General features: G+C 42.4%; 1 protein-coding gene across 4 annotated transcripts; it reads right to left on the bottom strand.

Moving 5' to 3' along the window:
• Positions 1 to 13,788: 13,788 nt before the first annotated feature.
• On the bottom strand, positions 13,789 to 23,099 carry HDS (4-hydroxy-3-methylbut-2-enyl diphosphate synthase). 4 transcript variants are annotated; one of them, XM_088973387.1, is made up of 20 exons: positions 22,639 to 23,099; positions 22,144 to 22,373; positions 21,591 to 21,748; positions 19,879 to 19,985; positions 19,662 to 19,762; positions 19,503 to 19,579; positions 18,741 to 18,860; positions 18,400 to 18,630; positions 17,891 to 18,007; positions 17,716 to 17,790; positions 17,548 to 17,625; positions 16,753 to 16,812; positions 16,588 to 16,650; positions 16,219 to 16,363; positions 15,961 to 16,099; positions 15,570 to 15,647; positions 15,178 to 15,337; positions 14,975 to 15,073; positions 14,646 to 14,750; positions 13,789 to 14,133 (listed from the first exon to the last, which is right to left on the bottom strand). In XM_088973387.1, exons 2-20 carry the CDS (start codon positions 22,349 to 22,351, stop codon positions 14,032 to 14,034), a joined length of 2,223 nt encoding a protein of 740 aa, XP_088829513.1. In that variant the 5' UTR covers positions 22,352 to 22,373; positions 22,639 to 23,099; the 3' UTR covers positions 13,789 to 14,031. The 4 variants fall into 4 exon arrangements, with proteins under 4 accessions (XP_088829513.1, XP_088829514.1, XP_088829516.1 ...); XM_088973388.1 differs by having other exon boundaries at positions 22,884 to 23,070; XM_088973390.1 differs by having other exon boundaries at positions 19,879 to 20,005; positions 22,884 to 23,007.
• Between the last annotated feature and the right edge of the window lie 1,133 nt (positions 23,100 to 24,232).

Below are 24,232 nucleotides of genomic sequence, written 5' to 3'. Positions count from 1 at the left end.
TAATGTCGTGAGCTTGGGTTGCACCAGCTTCTTCGTCCGGTTTTGAATGATTACAACTTTTTGGTTTTGCGTTTTATCTGCTTAATACATTAGAAAAAATGAAATCTAATAATCCAGAGAATTTTCAAAGCGGAAACACAATCACATTGGGAACTTTCAAATGAGACAGATACAGAGTCGGAGACGAAGACAGACAAAATTAGAGACATTGATGAAACAAAGATGGGCCCCAGTTGGAGTCATTGAGAGAGACATAGAATTGGAGATGATGGGGATGTTCTTTAATGTAGATGAATATTGTGTGGTGTGGATTCATCTACACCACACCACTGTGGCATGGATGAATCCACACCACACCACATGCTCGAGTTGTTCTGTAGCATGGGCGAACTATGTGGATTGAACCGCACCACACCAATAGAGGCATTTTTCAAATGTGTGGTTCAATTGAATCCACACCTTGTGTTTTGATTCTATGTATCCCACATACAATATATGAAATGATTTATATCATTGATCAAGTATAAAAATCATTATGTTTTATAAATAAAATAAATAGTAAAATAATACAAATTAAATATAATAATTAATAATAAGGGGCAATACATCAATACATATTTATCAATAAAAGTAAATAAAAATAAAACATTAACACATATTTATTAATAAATATAAAAATTATTAAAAGACCTAGTTTTATAGATAAATTAACAAAAAATAGTTAAAGATAAAACAAGTCTTTCCAACAATAATTAATAAAAATTAAACTACACAAATATAACTAACATTGATAAAATTAAAAAAAAAAGATCAATAAGAAAATAATATAATTTTTTAATAATATTAAAGATTAACAAAAACAGTACTTTTGAAAATAAATTTTAGTTTTAAAATAATGAAAATTAGTAAAATATAAATAACATTCGATGAAAAGAAGAAAATGCGAGAGAAAAGTCAAATAGAAGAAGTTACATAGGTTATGATTATGATGAAACACAGAATCATTCTTTTATTAAAAAAGTTAACTTCCACACCATGGTGTGGATGAAACCACGAGATTAATATGTGGATGATATTTTGAGAGACCATTTCAGTCTACGGTATATTGTCTTTGAAAACTCGCTACACCTCAAACGAACGCAAGTTTCAGTATAGCGTGTTTTGAAATGAGCCACCATCCTTCAAATGCATGCTTCCAAACACTGCCGACGTCGATGATGAGATGGAGTTGGGGCCGGAGTTAAATTGAGTTGGAGTCAGAGACGGTGACGGTGACGGTGATGGATATGGAATAAAAGTGGATTTTCATTATGAATAGTGCGACAGTTTTCAAAAAGGTATTTTAAGAATTTTTAAAAATATATCAATTATAAAATTAACGGAAAAAAAAGGTTTTAGACAATTATAAAAAAAAAAAAAAAACTTAAAGGTTCTTTAAGACAATATATAAACAATAAAAATATAGTTAATCAATTAATTAAACAATAATAATAATTTAAGAAATTTATTCTTATTTTTATTCATATGCCAAAACCACCATCGCTGATGCCCAACAAAACAAAATACGAATACCATCTCGGCTACTTCAAATTCAAACAGAAATTCTGTTTTCCGACCCAACGTTAAACCCTAACGGCCTAAGTGCCGAATGGTTAAAATTTAAAGATAAGCCAATGATGACTCTCTCACACCTCTCCCCGTTGTATCCAAAATTAACTAAGACAAAAGTAATTCTTAATATCTTACTGTCATTGTTCAGCAATTTCTTTTATTTGAGTAATCAATGTTGGTCGAGGTAACAGGGGATGTCTTGGAAATGCAAACAATGAATTTGATTTTCGAAATTCTTCTTTCAATTAGGTCGCAAAAGTGGTTTTAGATGTCACTTCTTTAACATGCGGATTAAGTAAAGAACATCAGTAAAAAACAAATATATCAACATAGGTGAACATCAGTAATAAAATCCAACTGGATTTGGTTTGGTTCCTTCAATCATTTTCTTCTATCCATCCCATACTCCAGCCATCTCATAGCCATTCCATATCGATTTCTTCTGCTCATTTCTTTCCCCCTCTGAGGGTAGAAGATGACAGTGAAGGGGTGTCATGGTGCGCAATTCGGTCATTCCTAACTGATACTTGCGTGGCTCCTGAAAGGTATCTGAGATGGAGAAGGAGAAGAATTCCGGGGGCTTGTCCAACAGGAACACTTCGACAGAAGTTAGTATTCTGTGGAAGAAGCAAGGAGAGGATCAAGGCTAAGAGTGTAGATAGCGCGAGTGATAGAAGTTACCTCTGTCCTTTGAGAGTAGGCTCCTTATAACAAAATTCCGTTGCATTAGGCCCATTGGCCTCTGACAAGGCAGGTATAACCGCCACTGTCAGCCTGCCGCAGCCATTACAGGCAGGGCTGAGGTGGCATGCGCGGGGCCGTCATTGCAAGGTACGTGCCTGTCAGGTGTAAGGCACCCTCTAAAGGTGACAGGCATGACACTGTCTGACGAGGGAAGTGGTTGCTGTCCCCGGATTTGTTGAGTACGGTGGTTGGGCAAGAGATCTTCCTGCGATATGTCGAACTGCTCTTTTGCGAGTTACCCTGTGCCGGGCTATCCCACAAGCAGCGAGCTACCTGTGGCAAGCTATGTCGAGCTGTCTGTCCCAAGGTGTCTTCACCTCAGGGTATCTAGAGGTGGATCAGGGTGTTTCTGTCTAGGAGTGGCCAGAGATTCACTAGGAGGAGCTCGGGTATTAAGAAAGGTCAGGGGGCCCCGAGCTCGGAGGTAGCTTGGGGTGCCTTAGCCTTGGGGAGGAGGTGCAGGCTAGGCGACTCCCGACGAGTAGCCTATCCCATCGATTTGTCGAGCTGAACTCGGTGGGACCTTCCCTCCGAGTTGCGACTACGCTTACTGTGTTGTCACGCTGAGTCATCGCTTGAGCAAGGCCACGCCCACGTGCACCCGTACTACGAAGTCAGGCCAAATCACCCTCCATTAATTGCCCCCCACTCCCTGTGCTGGCGGTGTTGACCCAGCACGGGGAGTTTAGGTTGCGTCGGGTGATTTGGCTTCGATACTCATGCCGCTTCATCACGTGTTTCGCCCAGCTGGACCAGTCTAGTTCCTGACTCAGTCAAAGGGAACCTGGGTCACGTTCAGTTTACGCACGAACGTCACGCGATTCGGACTTCGCGGACGCAAAAAAACGCGCTAAACTGATTTCACCTCGAGGAACCCGTAGTCGATTTTTTTGAGAGCCGTTGGATCATCTCCATCTTGATCGTTAACGCCCGGGTGCAATGGCTATAAATAGTGGGGGACCCTTGGTCATTTCTTCGCCACAAAGTCCCCAGCGTCAGCGTTGAGCTCGCGTCTGAGGTTCCCATCTCGGGTCTTCTAGCTCGGTTTGTTCCCCTAGTTCAGTCTGCGTTTCCTGTGGTGAGTCTCCGAGCTTCCTTTTCTTTTCTGAACATTCTTTCCTTTTCGCCTTGTAATGTCGTCTAGCATAGATGTAGATAGCCTCATCGACCAGCCCTAGGTGGGTACCTCGACTCAGGGTGGCTCTTCTGCCGCCCAACCATTTGATGTACGGGCGGCTTCGGGTCATCTGGCCTCCACCTCCCACCGAGGTCGGGCACCAGATCAGTTTGACCCTTCCATCATGACTTTGGAGAGACTCCAGGACCTCATACAAAGGTTCAAACTTCCCGGGGAGTACTCTTACAGTCTTCCTACCGGCAGCTTTCCATGGGAGAACGGTCCTGACGAGATCGTGGTCTTCAGGGAGCAACTAGTTGACAGGCTCCGACTTCCTCTTCATCCCCTGATTGTTGAGGTGCTGGTGCACTTTAACATCACTTTGGACCAACTTCACCCGAATTCCATACGGAATGTGGTTGGGACCATTTCTCTTTACTTCGACCGTTCTCTCCCTATCGACCTAGGTATCCTCAGCACCATCCTGGCCATAAAGAAGAATGCTTCAGGCACTCTCCCCGGGCACTGACGGGCTTATTACCTGTCTCCCCGCCCAGGTTTTATACTCACACACAAGCTCCCGAGTAAAGTCCCGATTGGAAGCGGGACTACTTCATAGTTCAGAGCAGCACGGGGTGGCCCATCCCTACTGACTGGAGGGTGGCCGTTCAAGACCCCAGTGTCATCCTCGATGGGAAGACCAAGAAGTCACTCCAGTCGTGGGTTCAGCTCGGGTTAAATTACAAGGACTTCACAGCCGAGGAGTAGCTCATCCAGGCCGGCTTGAGCCTGGGTAGGTTTTTCTTCACTTCGGCTCTTTTGTCCATATATTTACTTCGGGATTACTAACGTCGAGCTTCACTATAGGTCTCATGGAGGTGGAGAAGATTGACGGTCAGAGGCTCTTCTACCAAATGAAGAGAAAGAAGCGTGTAGCCAAGAAGGCACGCGTTGAGTCTCCGCAGGCCTTCACCGAGGCTCAGCCTCTGCAGGCTCTGGCTCCGGAACCCGAGCTCCCTTGTACTCAACCCATCATCAACCTGGAGGAGGACACAGTGCCTTAGGGTCCTGAGATAGCGGCAGAGCCCACCACTAAGCCTGCCAAGACCATTGTTGGGGGTGATACAAAAGCCACCCCTGAGGCACGCCCTGCGGAGGCTACAACCGGGGCCTGCCCAGCTGATATCGCCGTCAAGGCTTCCAAGGAGTCCACCCATGCGGCGGAGGTGACCGTGTCTAGCTCAGAGAGCCAAGGGGGTGAAAGTATTATGAACCCCCAGTGCAGTCTTTAGAAGAGCAAGGAGGTCGCGTACGCGGAAGAGGTCACAGAATGGGCTGATCTCACTCCTGGTTAGCTCGGTGCCCGGGCTGCTTCTCATACCATGGTGGTGAGTTCCCTGTGAAAGACTCCCCCCTTTTTTTCTCCACTTTTTTTTACTGGTCTTCTTCTTGTAGGTGAACTCAGTCGTGCGTGCTCTGACCTTTCAATCTGATCGGCATTTGAAACGGGCCTTGGAACCTGAGAAGTCATCACACGCAACCCATACCGAGCTGAGGGCAGCTCGCAGTCAAATCCACCATCTGCAGAACGATGCCTCAACTCAGAAGAGCTTTATTGAAGTGTTGTTGGTGGAGAAGAATGAGCTGGCCCGAGACAAGGACAGACTAAGGGCCGAAGTGAACGAGTTTAAGGTCGGCCAAGAAGCCTTGAGGCTTGAGGTTGACAGTCTCAAGGCGGACTGGGACGGTCTCAAGGTAGACTGGGACTCCCTGAAGCTCGAGGTGCAGGGCCTCAAGGAAGCAAAAGGGAAGCGGGAGCGCAAGGTGGAGTACCTCCGAGCCGACCTCAAAGAGAAGACCGAGATCTTCGAGGATGCCCTCAAGGAGACTAAGGTTCAAGCAGTTATCGACTACGTCTAGTCTTCATGATTTGATGATGTGATGACCGAGGCATACCGCAAGGGCTTCAAGCTCAGCCGGTGGCTAATTAGACACCTCTACCCCGGTCTGGGCACAAGCGCCATCACCACTTCCCGGATCACCGATGATGTAGTGCATCAATCGGCGGATGATCCGGACTCTGAGGATGAAGGCACCGACGATGAAGCAGAAGTTGTTGGCCTGGTTACCGCCCCCGAGGAGGTCCCTGGCAAAGACAACGAGCCTCCAAAATAGCTCAGTCCTTGTATTTGCAAAGCTTAATCTTCTCTTTTTCTTTTTCTTGTAACAAAACATTTTGTAATGAAATTTTCATAATAAAAAATTCGCTAAATGCTTGTGCAATTTTCTTTACTTGCCGAAGTGGTTATTTTATCCTGAACTGTTAAGCTGTTAAGTTGTTAAGCTAAACATCCAAAGTGAGGGTTTCTCAATTATCGTTACCCCGAACTGTATTCCAGTACTTAGTAGGGGTAACCTTATGTGCACCTAGGCGAGTAACATAGTAGGGTATGTGCCTGACCTGTCTGCGCCCAGTTTGAGTTGACATCGGTTGTCTTTAGCAGGTTCAACCTGTTGCATGCCGGGGTGGGCTATGCACCACAAGGTTCGTACCCGAGTTTCCTGCGCCTTAGGCATTACAAATACTTAGCCTATGCCGATGAGGCGGCTAGGTCTTATGTGGTGCCGAGGTCTTTCATTAGCTCGACGTTTTAGCCCTTAGGCTGGAGGAGCGGCTCGTAGTCCATTCTCCTAGAGTTCACCTATGCCGAAGAGGCGACTGGGTCTTGTAGCGCCGAGGTCATGTTAGCTCGGCATCTTGGCCCTTAGGCTTTGGGAGTGGCTCGTAGCCTACTCAATTGTTATAGGTAATACTGTCTTAAGTTGACAATATTTCATGCCCGAGGTACCTGTCTTCCTTCGAGGGTTTCGAGCTCATATGTTCCTTCCCCGAGCACTCGTTTTACTCGGTAAGGTCCTTCCCAATTGGACTGAGCTTGCCAGCGCCGGGCTCAGGTACCATAACTTTACGCAAGACCATGTCGCTGACACGGAGGTTCCGCTTCTTGACCCTGGAATTATAGTACCGAGCTACTCTCTGCTAGTAAGCTGTAATCCTGATGTACGCAAGGTCCCTTACTTCGTCGAGGAGATCGAGGTTGGTACGTAGCTCGTCCTCATTCATCTTATTATTGTATGCTTCCAGTCGCAGCGTAGGTACTTCAATTTCTACCAGAATAACTGCTTCGGTGTCGTAGGTGAGGTTGAAGGGAGTCTCTCCTGTGGTGGATTTCTCCATGGTTCGGTAAGCCCATAGAACACTGGGTAGCTCGTCTGCCCACAATCCTTTAGCTCGGTCAAACGTGTCTTCAGTCCGCGGAGGATGGTTCTATTTGTGACTTCTGCTTGAACATTTGCTTGAGGGTTTGCAATTGAAGTGAAATTCTGTCGGATCCCAATGTCTTGGCACCAGTTATGGAATTTGATGTCATCGAATTGCTTGTCATTGTCAGAAATTAGTACTCGAGGTAGCCCAAAATGACACAAAATGTTCTTCCAAAAGAAGTTTTGGACGTTCCGGGCTATAATCGTTACAAGAGGTTCAACTTCTACCCACTTGGTGAAGTAATCCACTGCTACAATTAAGAACTTCCTCTGGTCTACCGCTGGCGGGAATGGTCTAAGTATGTCGATGCCCCACTATGCAAAAGGCCATGGGCTGGTAAGATACTTGAGGTCGGCAACAGGCTGGTGGTGAATATTGGCATGCTTCTGCCATTTGTCACATTTTCTGACGAACTCGACGACATATGCATTCAATGTTGGCCAATAATACCCCTGTCGTAGTGCTTTTTGGGTGAGGACCCTACCCCCCTAGTGTCCGCTGCACAGACCCTCATGAGTGTCATAGAGCACGAGCTCGGCTTCGGTAGGTGGTAGGCATTGTAGGTAGGGGAGCGCGTAGGATCTCCAGTACAGTCGTTCATCTATTATGACGTATTTGGCTGCCTAGCGCTCTACCCTTCTGGTCGCATTGCGATCTGTAGGGAGGGTCCCATGAAGCAAGAAGCTCGCGAGCGGGTCAATCCAACTCAACTCTGCTTGAACAACAGGAGCGACCTCCTCTGCCTCCCTGAGAAAGCTAGGCCGAGGCAGGTTCTCTATGTACACGGTTCTCATGGTGATATCGCTGGTGCTGGCTAACCTGGACAGGGCGTCGGCCTCAGCGTTCTCCGACCTCAGGATTTGCCTGATGAAGTGTGACTGGAAGTTGAGCAGGGCCTCTCTGACTTTGGCTAAGTAGGCGATCATGGTTGGCTCGCAAGCTTCGTATTCGCCAGTGACCTGGTTGACTACGAGCTGGAAGTCGCTGTAGATAACGATATACTTGGCTTTTACTTCTCTGGCTAAGGCTAGTCCAGCTATCAACGCCTCGTATTCCGCCTCATTGTTGGATGTCGTGAACTCGAAGCGTAACGTGTACTCCAATTTCGTGCCACTTGGGTCATGCAGAACTATTCCGGCTTCGCTGCCCTATTGGTTCGATGAGTCATCTACGTGAAGGATCCAAGGCTCCTTATCCCAATTCGCGCTTGGCCTAATTAGGAAAGATGCCACACCGGCTGCTACCTCACGGGGCTCGAACTCAACCGGCCTGGGAGCTTCGAGCTCACCTGAACTGGGGACCTCGTGCTCAACCAGCCTAGGGACTTCGGAGTTGAATGTGCACTCGGCGATGAAGTATGCTAAGGCTTGGGCCTTAATAGCAGTTCACGGCTTGTACTGGAGGTCATACTCGTTGAGCTCAACGGCCCACTTTGTCAATCGATCGGAGACCTCGGGCTTAAGTAAGACTTACCTCAGAGGTTTGTCGGTGATGACGATAACAGTATGAGCCTAGAAGTACGGGCGGAGCCTCCGAGCTGCGATTACTAGTGCGTATGCTAGCTTTTCTATCTCTGGATATCTCGTCTCTGCTCCCCGCAATACTTTACTAACATAATAGATGGGTCGTTGGACCCGATCTACTTCCTTACTTGTCGAGAGGTACAACTCTAAAACATCGCCCTCTTCGGGCCGGGTTAAGATTGGCACACTAGAAAGGTATTTCTTGAGCTTGTCAAATGCGAGTTGGCGGTCTTGGGTCCATTCAAACCCTTTGCTTTTAATTGCCTTAAAGAAAGGCAGACAGCGGTCCGTCGACTTGGACATGAAGCGGCTCAGGGCGGCTATACGGCCATTCAACCTTTGAACCTCCTTCAACTTTCAGGGTGGTCTCATATCTAAGATGGCCTTAATCTTATCCGAGTAGGCCTCAATGCCACGCCGGTTAACGATGTATCCTAGGAATTTACACGAGGTAACACCAAAGCCACTATCACAGAAAGTGTTTGAGAAACACGTGGAAAGCATGGGACTCCGGCTTGTACCTGACTGGACCTAAGTGCAAGTGGGAGCTATTAGACAGTTTTGTATGCCCTTAACTTCAATCAAGATAATGTACTTTATGAGTTTATTGTAAATGAATAAAAGTGCATATTTGATTCATGTTCCCTTGGTATGTTTCTATGTAATACCCTTAAACTTGACACTTAATGAGACTCGTGTTAGTTTAGAATGTTCACAGCCAGTCGGTCGGTCTGGGGAGATCTATCCTGACAAGGCTGACACTGTGGTACCACCAAGTCGGTTGGGGTGGCATGTCTCAGCTGCCAAGGTGAGACCCTAGGCACATACAATGTAGGATTAATTGAATCTTTGAACTGGACCAGATTTCCAGTATTGCCCTGGACCTTGGAGATTGATGGGCAAAACTGGAAAGTTACACCTGACCCCTAGACTCGATTATGATACTGTACTAGGTGTCGGATTGAGCTGTCTTTGATATACCAATCAGTGAGATCCTTAGCGGGGGTCAAAACCTGGGTATGTTGGGATAGTCTGAGAATTCATCTAAGTGGGTGATCATAGTGACAGGATCAGCCCCTTTGTCGGACAAAGGTAATGATCGGGGATGCACTCTCACTGATGGAAACTAAGACTATCGGCAGTCGATTTCAATCGTTGAGATTTGTTTTGCCAAATATATTTTATATGAGATATAAAAGTATATATATTATGGTTTCGAAATGATTTGCAAAAGGTTTTAATTCCCGGGATCCATATAAGCAGAGAGTGTAACACTGTTCCTTGTAGTCGAGGGAGAGGTCCTCCCTTCTCGGGCAGTGTTTGATCATTATGGGCTGAGAAGTTAAGTGTAAGATCATTGAGGATAATACCTGATGGGCTAATCTTGCATCTGCCCACAGTCCCTGGGTGTTACAAGGTGGTTTGGCCTAGAGACCACTTCGGGTAAGTGTTGGGCCCATAGAGCCCATAAGATGGGTTTTGGGGGTGCACTGTCCAAAACAGTGTATTCGGATAGGCCTTGTAACAAAAGCTGGACTGAGCCCATGTGGCTGATGTGTAGATCAATGTTTGGGTCCCACGCCATACAAGGAAGCCCAACTGGGCAGCAGTTTAGAAGGCTAAGTGAGTACATAACCTTAAATGGGCCTTAAGCCCATTTCAAACTAGGCAGATTTGATCAGTCAATTAAAAGGGGTGAATTCTGAGATGGATCAGCTAATAGGATTGGGCCTAGACCCTATCCACTTAGAGAGTCCAAGATCTAAATAAGATTTAGATATGGAAGCCTCCTAATTAGATTAGAAGATGGCTGATCTGATCTGCAGATAAGATAAGGGTTATCCCTTATCACTTAAAGGGACTTCTAATCCAAATATGATTTGGATTAGCAACTCCTAATGGGATTAGGAGCTGATCCCTTTAAGATTATAAAAGGAGGAGGGGGCGGCATCCTTTAGACATGCAACCCAAAACTCTTGTCTTCAGAGCTGAAATTACAAGAAGAGAGAATTCTGCACCCTGCGAATACTCTCTTGCCACCTCCTTCCTATAGCCGCCACCTCCAGTAGTTCGATCTCCTACTCTCTACAGGAGTAATCGAGATTTGATCTTGATACCAGTCTTTTGGGGAAAAGATTGATTGGAGTTGTATTCACAAGCCATCCTGTTGATTCTTGCGAAGGGTCAAGTTCTTTTGGAAGAACATTACTAATTCTGCTCCATCCTGTACTGCGCCATCTTCAGTGGGAGCAGATTTTGGATCCTTCCTTGGGCGTGAACACCTCCATTGGGAGATACTATTTCTCTGTATCAGGTACATCCTCCCTCTTACTCCTTTTGGTTCAGATCTGGTTTGGTTAATGATTCAAGATTGATCCTTGAAAAATATGTTTTTCGAAGCGTCCTTGATTGCCATCAGGATTTCGGCCCGCTTCTCATTCAGTGGGGTGTAATCAGTTCGGTCCGCTACAGGAGCTCGGAATGGCTGACCTGCCTTTGCTCCCCGAGCTACGTCCTTCTTCTTTCGGTTGTCTCCTTGGCTAGAAGGTTCTCCTTCCCTCTTTCTTTTCTCGGGCGCGCTCTCGCCTTTCTGGCTGATCTCTTCTTCTGTGACTATGAACCTGCTCGCAAGCTTGAGAAATTCAGTTATCGCCGCCGGCTGATTGACTACCATGTGCCACTTGAATTCTTTGTGTGTCACGCCCTTCTTGGCTGTTGCAAGGCGCACTACGGGGTCTAGGCGTGGTATCTGCATACATGCATCGCTGAACCGCTTGATATAGCCCCGGATGAACTCTCCCTCTCTCTGTACTATGTTGAGGAGGCTTTCTTCTGTTCGCGAGCACCGCTTACTGGTAACGAAGTGGGACGTGAAGGCTTGAGCAAACTATGCCCAACTTCTTATTGATCCGGGTGCTAGGTTCTGGTACCAAGTGCGGGATGCTCCTCTGAAAGTGGTGGAGAAAGCCATGCACGTGCAAGACTCACTGGCCCTCGCCAAGTGCATCTGCGACTGGAAGGCGTCTACATGATCATTTGGGTCGAATGACCCGTCATACTTGTCGAGAGGGGGGAGCTTGAAGTCCTTAGGCATTGGAACAGCCAGGAGCTCGGGAGACAAGGGGAAGGAACGGAAAGAAGGGGAGCTTTAACTTCACCCGAGCTTACCTCTTCCCTACCTCTGAGCTTGGGGAGGTTGTGGGTGGTAGATCGGCGAGCTCGACGGCAGCGTCTCTGCTTCTTGGCGGGCTCTACATTGGTGCCGCTCACCTCCGTGCTATCAGGAATGGTTTGTGCAGGAAGTAGCTCCGGCTGCAGACAAAGGAATCCTGCTTGGAGTCTGTAGCCAGGATCTTGAACCGGTTCTCCAGGAGCGGGGTTTCGAACTTTGATTGCTAAAGTGATGTAGACCTAGCGAGTTGGGGTCCTCCCGACCTGACTACCCGCGATGAGACCAAAGTGGCCGGTCTTTCTTGTCTGTCGCGGGAGGAGACTTGGCTCTTAGGGGGGTTTTGGGAAGCTTCTCCTTGGGGAGAAGGGCGTTCATCCTGTCGGCAAGACCCAACTTGTCGTGAGGCTGGGTGCCGAGGAGGGAGCTGAGGCTGAGGTAGCTGAGGGAATTGCTGTTGATAGTGGTATTGGGAGACGTGGAGCAGCACTTGCTACTGGTAAAGCTGGTGTTGCTGGAGCTACTGTACTTGGGCTTGCATGGCCCGCATGCACTGCATCAAATTGTCAAGCTGGTTCTGGCTGGTCACCAGAGGGACAACAGTCGATTCAGCAAAGGTCGTTTCAACAGAGGGGGGAAGTGGAACACCCACAGGCGCCGCTGCTCGCGGCACGTTCAGGCTAGGGACTCCATCCACCAAGAGGGGAATGGTGAACTGCCCAATGCAGACTGTGGGAACCTGGGGTTGTTCCCTAATGTTATCCATCTCCATGCTATGTCCGACATTGCTTGAAGAAACCATGAACGTTGAGTTTTCAGAGAAAGAAGAACTGTGAAGGTTTAGGGGAAGGCTTTTAAAAGCGTTTCCCACAGACGGCGCCAAATGATGGTGTGCAATCCGGTCACTCCTAGCTGGCACTTGCGTGGCTCCTGAAAGGTACTTGAGATGGAGAAGGAGAAGAATCCCCGAGGGCTTGCCCGGCAGGAACACTCCGACGGTTAAGTTAGTATTCTGTGGAAGAAGCAAGAAGAGGATCAAAGCTAAGAGTGTAGATAGCGCGAGTGATAGGAGTTAACTCTGTCCTTTGAGAGTAGGCTCCTTATAACAAAATTCCATTGCACCAGACCCACTAGCCTCTGACAAGGCAGGTATAACCGCCACTGTTAGCCTATCGCAACCATTACAGGCAAAGTTGAGGTGGCACGCGCGAGGCCACCATTGCAGGGTACGTGCCTGTCAGGTGTAAGGCACCCACTAAATGTGACAGGCACGACACTGTCTGACGAGGGGCGTGGTTGTTGTTCCCGGATTTGTTGGGTACGGTGGTCAGGCTGGAGATCTTCTTACGATATGCCGAACTGCTCTTTTGCGAATTACCCTGCGCTGGACTATCCCGCAAGCGACAAGCTGCCTATGGCAAGCTATGCCAAGCTGTCTGACCTAAGGTGTCTTCACCTCGGGGTACCTAGAGGCGGATCGGGGTGTTCCTGTCTAGGAGTGGCCTAAAATTCACTAGAATGAGCTCATGTATTAAGAAAGGTCAGAGGGGCCCGAGCTCGGAGGCAACTTGGGGTGCCTTAGCCTTGGGATGAGGTGCAAGCTAGGCGACTCCCGGCGAGTAGCCTATCCCGCTGAGTTGCCAGGCTGAACTCGGTGGGACCTTCCCTCCGAATTGTGGCTACGATTGTTGTGTTGTCACGTTAAATCATCACTTGAGCAAGATCACACCCACGTGTGCCCATACTACGAGATCGGGCCAAATCACCCTCAGTCATGGTGCATAAGAGATAGGGAGAGAGGAACTAGTTTAAGAGGCAAACAATCAAAGAGCATTTTTTACCATAAAAGGGCAAATTTTCATATGCAAATGGAATGTGATGGCACACTAACAGTAGATTTAGCCGATTGTAAAAAAAACACGGGTATTTTAAGGAATTTTGCAAATAATAAGGATAGTTTTACTCCATTTTCTGAAGCTTGAAGGTAATTTAAGAGATTTTTCTTATAAAATATGCATAAAACTTGGAATTACTTTTAATTTCTAAGGTGTGGCTTGTTCGTACTCACAGCATCCGTGCATTGTGAATATCTCTGTACTCCAAGAGCACTGAATCCGAATTCCTCAATAACCCGGAATGTCGAGGCCATCATTGGGTAATGGTCCTTAAATCTCCCATGGAACTAGAAGTTAATGTTTGTCATGTCAAACCCTATTTTGGATCCATGTCACAGCAGGTATAGAACGAAAAGGATGGCATGCTCAGAAAATGAAGCTAAATGAAAAACCAGATAACTGCATTTTAGCAGAAAATTTTGAATCGAATATTAATAGGGAAGATACAATGTTAAAATGTAATAACTGTAGAAAACATACTACACATACACAGTCATGCAGTAACATGAATATATCTTCCACATTATCCTCCTGTTTGCGCCATAGGGTTTTAGCTTGTTAAGAATCCAACTGTTTGGTTTTTCACTGGAAGCGAATGATGACCTAATAACTTGTTTTTTTTTTCTTTGCTAATTTGTCACTTCAACTTACTCTTCTGTTGGTGGGTCAACCCAACGTCCGTGATCTTTTATTAGCTGAATCAAGGCATCTGTTGCATGTTCCATTTCAATTCCACGCTTCACCACCGTCTGAGATAGAAACAGATCAACTTTACCATTAGCATTAGCTTACTTACAGTGCTGCATCTTCACTACGGGAAAGGGACAAAATTTTCCTCATGATTAAAAGATTTCAAATGTCTTCAATAACATTTGAAATCTAGTAAACTCGTGAGTTGTGACCCCCATTGAACTTTGTAAAAATCAAATAGCCTGAAATCTGGAAGGTTTTGCAATCTTCATGAAGCCCAGGATTTTGGATTAGTGAAAGGAAACCACAACTCAGTTATAGCAGAATGAGTCCAATCCTAGGGTGATTCTCCTTCACTGCCATAACTGTGGGAAATATGGATACATGCAGCAAAAAATGGTTTTCTGTTATGGAGGACAAGATCAACCTTACAACTTGTTCTTCGGTAGTTAAATTTAATATTCTATATTTTCAAGGTTACCTACACAGCTAACGTATTGGTAGTTGCAGAAATTATCAGGACGGAATCCTAGCCATAACCATCACACGCATAGAAAGTGAATAACTTTACCTTCCCAACATAAAGATCAATCTTTCCAGGAGCACCACCTACATAGCCAAAATCTGCATCAGCCATCTCTCCTGGGCCATTAACAATGCAACCCATGATTGCAATCTGCCATAGGAAGGAGAAAAGAACAATAAGCATGGCAAGATCTTTTTCTCCTGCTTTAATTTAAACTCAATAATTTTCCTTGTTAACAAAGTTGCTGAGTTGTTACTGTTTAGAAAAGAATCCTTTTTTGGGGGATGGGGGAGGGGAGAAAGGAAGGGGGTGCTTTTGCTTCGTTTGCTCATCAACAAATTCTGCCAATAAGATCTAGAGTAATTGAGAATTACTGAAACACCAGGCAAATGTGATGTCTTCTCTCGTATTTGGGCACTTATCTCTTGAAGGTCAAATAATGTTCGACCACAGGATGGGCATGAGACATACTCCTGCAATAAGATTTAAGCACCAACAGAGTTAAACAAGATGAAGTCACTCAAGATTACAGTAAGGGTTAACTCATTATTGTCCTCCATTGGTTTAAACAACTTACAGTCTTTGTATTACGCATTCTGCAACCTTGTAGCAAATTGAAGGAAGTGTTTCTTAGAAAATCAAAATCATGGTCTGGGGCTTCTAATAAAACTCCATCCCCAAGTCCATCAACTAGAAGAGCTCCAGCATTACTGCCAGCGCCAATGACTAAGTCATCCCTGCAAGAGTGTTAATTGTATAAACCTAATGGCTTTATGGCAAAACGTAAAATGGTTCCATCTTGTTTGAGTCATGGAGTTTTCTGCTAGGGATGCAACCGTGCAACACGGGTGGGCTTGGTTTGACCCATTGAGGATTTGCAAAAATTTTATGGGCCAACCCACTGGCACAGAGCTTTGTAAATTCTTCAATTCAGGTACCCAACTTGCACCCCTAGCTTCTGCAAATTACCTGTGAATTCCTTCCGGGAACTGTAAATGGTGAACCACAGGGAAGTTCAGAGCATTGTCTGCTAAGTACTCAAATAACCTGCAATCAAATGAAAAATATTCAGATTCTTTTGGACAATAAAAGATGCCATGTGTAGGGAGGGTTAAGCAGCCTGTTGCTGTATGATAGTGGAATAAATAATGATCTAGTTCTCTGATGAAACTGAAATTTGGGCATTAAAAGGTGTATCTGTTTAGAAACAGATCAGGTTTGGGTATACAATACAAGATGTTAATTCCCAGATCCAAATGATCAGATTCGAAATGAATTGGGATATACAAAGCATTTAACCCAATCTAATTAGATACAACACACTTATCATGTATTTACCATTCTAAAGCAACAACATTACCTCCTTGCTGCATGTACTCTGCTGACACTTTCTTCAGTAGATGGTAGATTATGTAGAAGCACTGTAGCATCAACTTCTTTGATAATGTTCAGCTCCTCATAGGGTTCATCCCCACGGACAGAAATGGCCAAGCGCATTCCTGAGAAATAAGGGTTTAAAATGAAACAAGCAATGATAGAAATTGCAGAATTAAAATGTGCATAATTTAATTAACTAACATGGTTCAGAAAAAACAAAAAAAAAAAACCAAATTGACACCTTCTGGCAAAAGCTTGTAAGCCCCAGTAGATAGTTCCTTGAGATTTACTAGGACCATGGCATTAGGCAATGGCTTCGTTAGTTGCTCTGAAAGAGGGGTTAAAACCCCCATACTCACATCTATCAGCCTTTTCAGTGCTAGCCGCTGATCATTAAGCAAAAGAGAATTTTCAAGTCAACCCTCTATCTTAGATGAACTTAAAATATATTTCTTGCAGCATGAATGATGGAACTAATTAAGAATATACCATTGAACCCCTTTTAGTGATTCAAGATCAACCAATAAATATATGCTAAAAAAGATAAAGCTATATTAAAAGAATGGGACATAAGTGAGCCTCAAAAGAAGCAAAATTAGAAGGTATTTACAGCATCATGGTCATCTACTGGAGGAAGCTCCCTCAAAAGGATTGTGTCAACTGTTGCCAGATCCTGTCGCCCACGTTAGAATTCACTAATAAGATATGGAAATGCAAAAGAACCTCAATGAATTAGAATGACAAGCAAAGACAACTACGGATAAGAAGACAGAACCTTAAATGGCATGCCAACAACAAGCTTTGCTGCAAGTGATTTGTACAAGAGTTCAGGGTTCTGCTAAAAGAACTATGTCAGACAAGGATCATAATATAATATAAAGAGGGACTGAAATAATAAAGCAGATAGAAAACCTGCATCCAAGTACATAAATTTTGGGAAGACTGTAGTTGTTCAGATCAACATAAAAGGCCATTACCCAAAGTTGGCCCCAGCTATGTGAGGTCTTGGAAGGGCAAACTGGATAAAAACCTGATTTCTCAGATTTGTCAGCCTGATATTATGCTATTACACCAAGAAATAGCCCTTTGTCCAGATCAACATGCTTTTAATAAAATATTAAGACCTTCTGACAAGTAATATGGCTTCTGAATTTGCTTTCTGAGTAAAGTTAGATTACCTTCATTAATATGTTTAGGTTCAAATTATGTAGCAGTAGGCACCATGCAGTTGATTTCATCAAAGCCAAACCATTGCTCCATAATAAGAGTTAAATTGGATTTTGTCATTGGTAGTTTTTCATAATTAACAAACAAACTAAAAGCACTCCCCACAAATCACTCCTCGATTCAAAATAGGTTGACCAATGAAAGAGATGGATACAGGTCCCTTGTACCAGAAGAATCAGCAAAAGAAAAGCAAATAGAATAAAGCAGGTCATGTTTGATGAAGATCCAATGGAACATTTCTGGTGGCCCAAGAATAGAAAAATAATTACCTTTTGCTCCTTAGAACACCAGAAACATTCCTTTGGTATGTTACCAAAACAGCACCTACATTGCCAACAAGTACCTTTAACTGATCCAGAGATACAGACATAAGAACAGAGCCATCACGATGCAGTACCCCTCTATAATCAACTTCTTCACCCTGCATTCATATAAAATAGCAATTTCTGTTTCAGACAGTTGCTGAGGCAATGAAACATTAAGAGAGTAATAATAAACACTGATAACTAACCTCCTTTTGTACTGGTAATTGACCAGTTCTACGTTGGAAATCAAAATAATGTCTGTTCTTTTCTTCAAATGGCACCTAAGGACAATGTCAAGAGGAACATTTAAGAAGTTATTTAACAACTGTATGCTAGATTTGATACATAAGAGAATTTTAAAGAGATGGTATAGAATGCTACCACTCCTAGCTGCAGATTTGATGCTTTCATACCAAGGTTTGCCAGTCGTCTGCAAGGATCTATCTCTTCTTCTGGTGGTTCTGTGAGGGAAACCCTGATTGTATCACCCAAACCATCCTGTATATCACAGAGAGGTCCTCAGTTCCATTTTGGTAATTAAACTCCTCTTCAAATTTCAGATGATTTTAGGTGTTACTTAAGTTCTATATCTAATGCAAAATAGAAAGTTTGCAATAATATGTGCAGGATCTTTTTCCCCCTTTCTTTTGTCAACAAGGATATGCACAGGATCATGCAAACATGCTTAAATCAGTGCATACAACAAAGATGTAAGGAATTTAGAGAAAGATTTTTTTTTTCAAACATGAATAAGTGACACTTTCAAGTTTCAACAGGACCTTTCTAAGATAAGAACTGATATGATCTGTGGTCACTACATTGTGAATTAAAAACAAAGGATAATTCCAAGTGCAAAGGATAATCCCATCCTTGAACAGGAAAATGAGTACCTGAAGAAGGGTTCCAATTCCAATTGCAGATTTCATCCGCCCATCTTCACCCTCACCTGCTTCTGTAACTCCCAAGTGCAAAGGATAATCCCACCCTTGAACATACATTTCTGCTACAAGTAATCGATATGCTTGGACCATGATCACTGGGTTACTTGCTTTCATTGAGAATACAAAATTATGGTAATCTAACTTCCGACAGATTCTTGCAAATTCAAATGCAGATTCAACCTGTTTCAGCGTTAGGTGAAAGCATGACCTCAATGTCATCAAAATTCAGAAAGAAGCTGGTGAAGGTACAGGTTGAAAATTGCATAGCATGAACAATAATAGCAATTTACCATTCCCCTTGGAGAATCACCATAGTAGCTCATGATACGATCAGAAAGGCTTCCATGGTTTGTTCCGATGCGCATAGCCCTCCCATATTTCTTACATTTCTCCACTAATGGGGTAAAAACCTGGTGCATAACCAGTGGAAGAATCAATTTAAAAATCTAAACTACTAGCATACAAAGATGGCATAAGAAAGCATTTTAACTACTGGTTATACTTCTTTTTTAGTGGAGACTACTGGTTATACCCTTATATTCATCTATTGCTGCAAATCTAGTTATACACTTATACCCATCTATTGGGACATTGGGAGAAACATGCCTAAGCTAGTTGCGGAAGATTATACCAAGTTTGTATGGAAACCAATGGACATGAAGACAAGCATGGGAAGAACAACAGTGGTGAGAGAAGACAATCCATGACCCTCTGTTATGAGTAAATCCCTGATACTGATTATGAAAAGTTTGTAACATGAAAAACCATGCATATGCTAGTAATGTTTCAGGGTAGCCCAATACATTGCAAAGCATGATATTCTAATAGGTCCATTGATAAGAAGAGTGTCTCTCAAAATATGGATCTTATGTGCACTCTAAAATATATGCTGCAGGAAGTTGGGAAATCATTGATGAGATAAGCCAAGTTTTCTATAGCAATCCCAAACCCAAAATAGTAAAGAATTAAAAAAGAAATGCATATTTGGAAGCGAGTGTTTTTGGATTAATGCATGCTCAGAATTGAGTTCATAAGATACTGAATGAATTGACCTTCTCAATATGCTCCAGCTCCTTCTGATAGTCCTCCTCTGTGTACTCCAGCTTCTCAAACTGGGCCCGCCTATCAGCTGCAAGCAACTCTCTCAACAATTGCAGGAAGTAGACAATTACATTGAAACAGTTGCCAGAGGAATAAGATGGACTAGTTACCAAAATTCCCTGGGTTTACACGAATCTTGTCAAAACACTCAGCAACTCTCAGTGCAACCGAAGGAGCAAAATGAATGTCTGCCACCAGAGGAATATTATAACTGCATAAACAAAAACTTTAGTGATGCAGATGACCAAGTATAAAACTTAATTCTTACAAAAGCCTTAAAATTAAAATACTGGCTTCAAAAAAAACAAAGAAAAGTAAAATACCTACTTCTTCTGAACAAGACTGTTTTTTATTTCAAAACAAGCATCTGCTTCTTTCTTCCCTTGAACTGTTATTCGCACAATATCTGCTCCCTTGTCAGCTATTCTCATTACCTGCTAGTTTATATGTAGCCCTTCAGAAGATATCAAAAAAAAAAAAAGTTCTTAAAAATTTATAAAACACAATCATGACTAACAGTCATTCAATGCTTAAAATAACATCAAGGCCCCCACATCATTTCAACCAATTTAATTCATATTTTTATAGAATATGTGGTGGTACTCCTGTTCTACAGGAACAACTATTATATATATATATGAAAAGAAGGATCAGCAGGTCTGGGCTCTGGGGTTTGACTCCTAAAATTTTACCAATAAAACAAGATGGAAAGGCTAGCAATGTTATTTAAAAGAAAATATTTCATAAAGTTAATTTGATTAGAACTCATTTCCAAGGGTGAGATCCAGCCAGACATATTAGCCCTTCTTAATTGCATATATAGTAAATACTAAATAGCACACTTATAAAATAAAGGGGATTTAAAGAGTAGAGAATATTCTCCAAAAATAGCCAGAGAATACCTGTTTCTATCTTAATAACTTTATAATCTATCCTGTAGGCTCAGTTTGGAAAGAATACAAATATGTACAGTGCAAAACCTTGTTTATTGTCTTGTAAACCTTGTATTTTCACTGTACAAATTTGTATTTGTACTCTTCCCAAATTGAACCATAGGAGTAAATAGTAAGTAGTAAATGGGTTTTCTTTATCAAATATTTAACTATCTCCCATGCTGAAGAAGTCAACCTATTTCACCAGGCATGATGCAGGTAACTGATAGCACCATTTAGAAACACACTGTGAATATCAGAAAGGACATTGTATTAAGATGCTCATGATATATTACATCAAGACTAAATTTACATTTCAAATAAACTCTGAGATGGGACCACATTTCCAATTTGAGAGATTTTAAGATTTTTGAATGTTAGAGAACCAATTCCAGCAAAATCTCCCACAAACATCCAGTATGTTATTAGCAAGATTCCAAATTTAGATATGTTGGATTTCATCTTGAGTTTAACTGTGGAAAGAATTATTAACTGATGTTACAGAGGGCAGTATCTTGGTAGATCATGGAAACAAGACCACTCTGCCCATTCACAATACCTGTAATCATTCTTTGGAAACCATACAAATAAATAGATGATATATCATTGGATAAGACGAAACACAAAAAAAATAGGAATTATATAGCTGACTACAGCTGCATGGAACAAGGCTTAAGATAATGATGATGTATACTGGTAATGATCCTAAATTTTGATACTAAAGAAAGGCAACTTCTATGGTACCTAAAAAACTTAACCAATCATAAATTCACATGATTTTTTTATGAATAAAAGACACATAAATTTGAATGAATACTAATTGATCGGTTCCCGATTAGATGATACCGGTTGATTGCTTATCAGTTTTATAGGAATGATACCTTTTCTGTACCATAGTAGAACTAAAAAAAGAATAGCTATAGAAAGGAAATCCTGCTAGACATCATAAAATGTACTAACTTTGTAAAGAAGAAAATGCAATTTATAAGGTCCTCCTCACTCCGCCCATTGCAAGTAGAAAACATAGAAAATTTCACCCCTTATAAAAAAGTGAAAAACAAAAGAAAAAAAAAATCTGAAGTGGAAAATAAAGGAAAAAGAGTAAACCTGTTCTACAGTTGCAGCGACGTCCTTTGTATCAGTTGTAGTCATTGTCTGAATTCTAATAGGGTATTCACTACCAATAGCCACGTTCCCAACCATAACTGTGCGAGTTTTCCTCCTGACAGTCTTGTGTAGAGATTCGCAGTACTTTTGCCTAGGAACTAAATTCAGCAAATAAGACTCATCAGATAAATATTACATCGGAAAAGTTATAAGGTGAAGAGATATTTCATTTCAAGCAAAAGAAGGTGATTTGATCTCTAAAGGTTTTATATAAGTAGCGCCGGAACTTCTAACTCTGCAGAATGGATGGCTAATAGTTTGTAAAGCAAAGCATACAAAAACATGAAAATTCAACATGATTGCAATAAGAATAATCCATGGAAGGAAACGAGTTTCCTAGAAAATTGATGTTTATGAGAATCGTAAGTAATTTTGAACACCCTGTAGCAGAAATTCACCTGCTTGTCATTCTTTGAAGATACACGCTATGAAACGGCGACTAGATAGTTATCAAGTGACTATATTACTAAGTTAAAGACGCAAAGATAAATACCTAAGAGGGGGCTTCCCTCTGAAGCAGGCTGCAACTCAACGGTTTCTGAGCCAGAATTTGAGTTCCTAATGGTCGATACTTTGGATCTCCGAGACTTAACTCTCTGCAAATCAGAAACCTTTACGAAGTCCACACTTTTTGTAAAGCTTAATCCATAATCCCTAATCTTGGGACCAGAAAATGAAGGTGGAATAGATCCGGTCGCCATTTCCTTGAAGCCTCAGCCTCACCTTCACAGTTTAAATAAAACAAAATAGGATAAAACCAGTGAACCTGATCCTAAATTGACAAGGATATAAACAATTAATACATCTGAAACTTTTGACAGAAAATTGAAATTTGATTTTATTATCAGATAATTCAATGCATAAGATAAGGTGCTGGTTGTGCTTCAAAGTTCAGGATAAAGTAAAATCCGTCGGGAATTCTAGAGCCGGAGACGAAAAGAAGCGGATTATAGGAACTCTAAAAAACATCTTTTACAGTAAAGCTAACCTTTAGAAGCTGGTTGTCAGTTAAAGAACATCAGATTAAAGGTTAATCCTCGATTCCAATACGGAATCAATAAATACACAGCGAAGTGCTTCTTAAAGGAGATTGAAACACTGACGAAGAAAAATATGCTCCGTGTCGGACAGTTTATGAAGCGAAACGAAAGGAGGCAAATCTATCACTACTACAAATACTAGGCAATTTCCGTGGTATCAAAAACTAATATTATTAAGAATATTTCTGGTTACCCCAGAGATAATTTTTCCTGCACACGGAGAAACTAGAAGAAAACTAACGGTCCAATTCGAACGGAAGGATCTGGAGAGCAAATTCGTGGCGGACGGAGTTTCAGAGACTCTTCAGTGGGGAACGAAAAGGATTGGAGAAGGAAACATTATAAATAATCTTGACTATTGAGAGTTGGGAGCGAGACCGAGCAGGAAAAGCGGATGAAGACAAGTCACGATTTTATGGGCTTATGGGCTTGGAAATTTTTAACTGGTCAGGCCCGGAACGGTACTAAAGAATTTTTGCATGCAGAAAGTGCGGCCATCTGTCGTAATTCGTAAAACATGAGTCAATCCCTTGTGTCCTGTTCCAGTGTTTCGGTATGTTAGGCAGTTAGGCTAGCTATATGCCTGTATCGGAATTCCGAAAGAAAGAAATGAACCGGGTCCGCCGGTCCGGGAATTTAGAAGTTAAAAGTTAAAACAAACCTTCCACCTTAGCTCACCCGGACCGGCGCACTCCATCGGTTTTCGCCTTTCGCCGTCGGGGTAAATATTCTGAAATTCGTAATAGGATATTCCGTCAACCGCGGGAAAACGACTGCGAGAGGGAGGATGAACGAACCGATGATAACCAAATCAAGTGTAATGTAATGTTTTACTTGTTTAATATTAAAATTCAAAACTTTGACAATAAATCGTTAAATAAAATAAATTATAAATTAAATATAAAATCATATAATTTTTAATAAATTGAGTTCCATCACATGTCTAAAGCCTTAGTGATGATTCTTATCTCCAATAATATAATAAATCCGAAATCCAACTAATTACGTATATCACAAACTTCTGATGTAAATATATTTGTATTAGCGCTCTCACTCTTTCTCTCTCTCTTTCATGCTCTTCATCATCCCAAGAGTAAGAGAAATAAGAATAATGAGTAATGAGTATAACAATAATTGGAGACATTTCATCTCTCCAATTACATCAAATGTGTGGAAAAATAATAATGCTAACAACAATAATGATTCATAAAATCCACATATTATCCATAAACTTTAAAACAACTTAATACATTTTGGAGAAGAATAGTCACATGTTGAAAAAACAAGCTTTCCAATAATTTGCAAAATCATAAGAAGAAGCTGAATGGAACACATGTCATGTGTTGATGCTGATATATTTAAATTCAAATTCAGAATGGCAAAGCAATTTCACATGGTAGACTATGACCATTTTCACCTAATAATAAGAGACTATATAGCTGCCCTGTGGTAAAGGCCTAAGTTTTAAATGGACTATTCTAAAATGCTTTTGTGTTCATTCTCAATGACAGGGTCCAGAGTCATATATTATTAGAATATAAC

Source organism: Nelumbo lutea, chromosome 2, assembly GCF_056320005.1.
Source record: "Nelumbo lutea isolate HS-2025 chromosome 2, American lotus-T2T, whole genome shotgun sequence".
Lineage (NCBI taxonomy): Eukaryota > Viridiplantae > Streptophyta > Magnoliopsida > Proteales > Nelumbonaceae > Nelumbo > Nelumbo lutea.
The sequence above is the reverse complement of the archived record's forward strand: the minus strand, read 5'-3'. Positions and strand labels throughout refer to the sequence as shown.

Coding starts and splice junctions, on each gene's coding strand:
- HDS (XM_088973387.1), bottom strand. CDS start 22,351: ATGGCGACCGGATCTATTCCACCTTCATTTTCTGGTCCCAAGATTAGG. Junction 21,749..22,143: donor AGAGGGAAGCCCCCTCTTAG/GTATTTATCTTT, acceptor TGCTGAATTTAG/TTCCTAGGCAAAAGTACTGC. Junction 16,364..16,587: donor CAGTAGATGACCATGATGCT/GTAAATACCTTC, acceptor CTTAATGATCAG/CGGCTAGCACTGAAAAGGCT.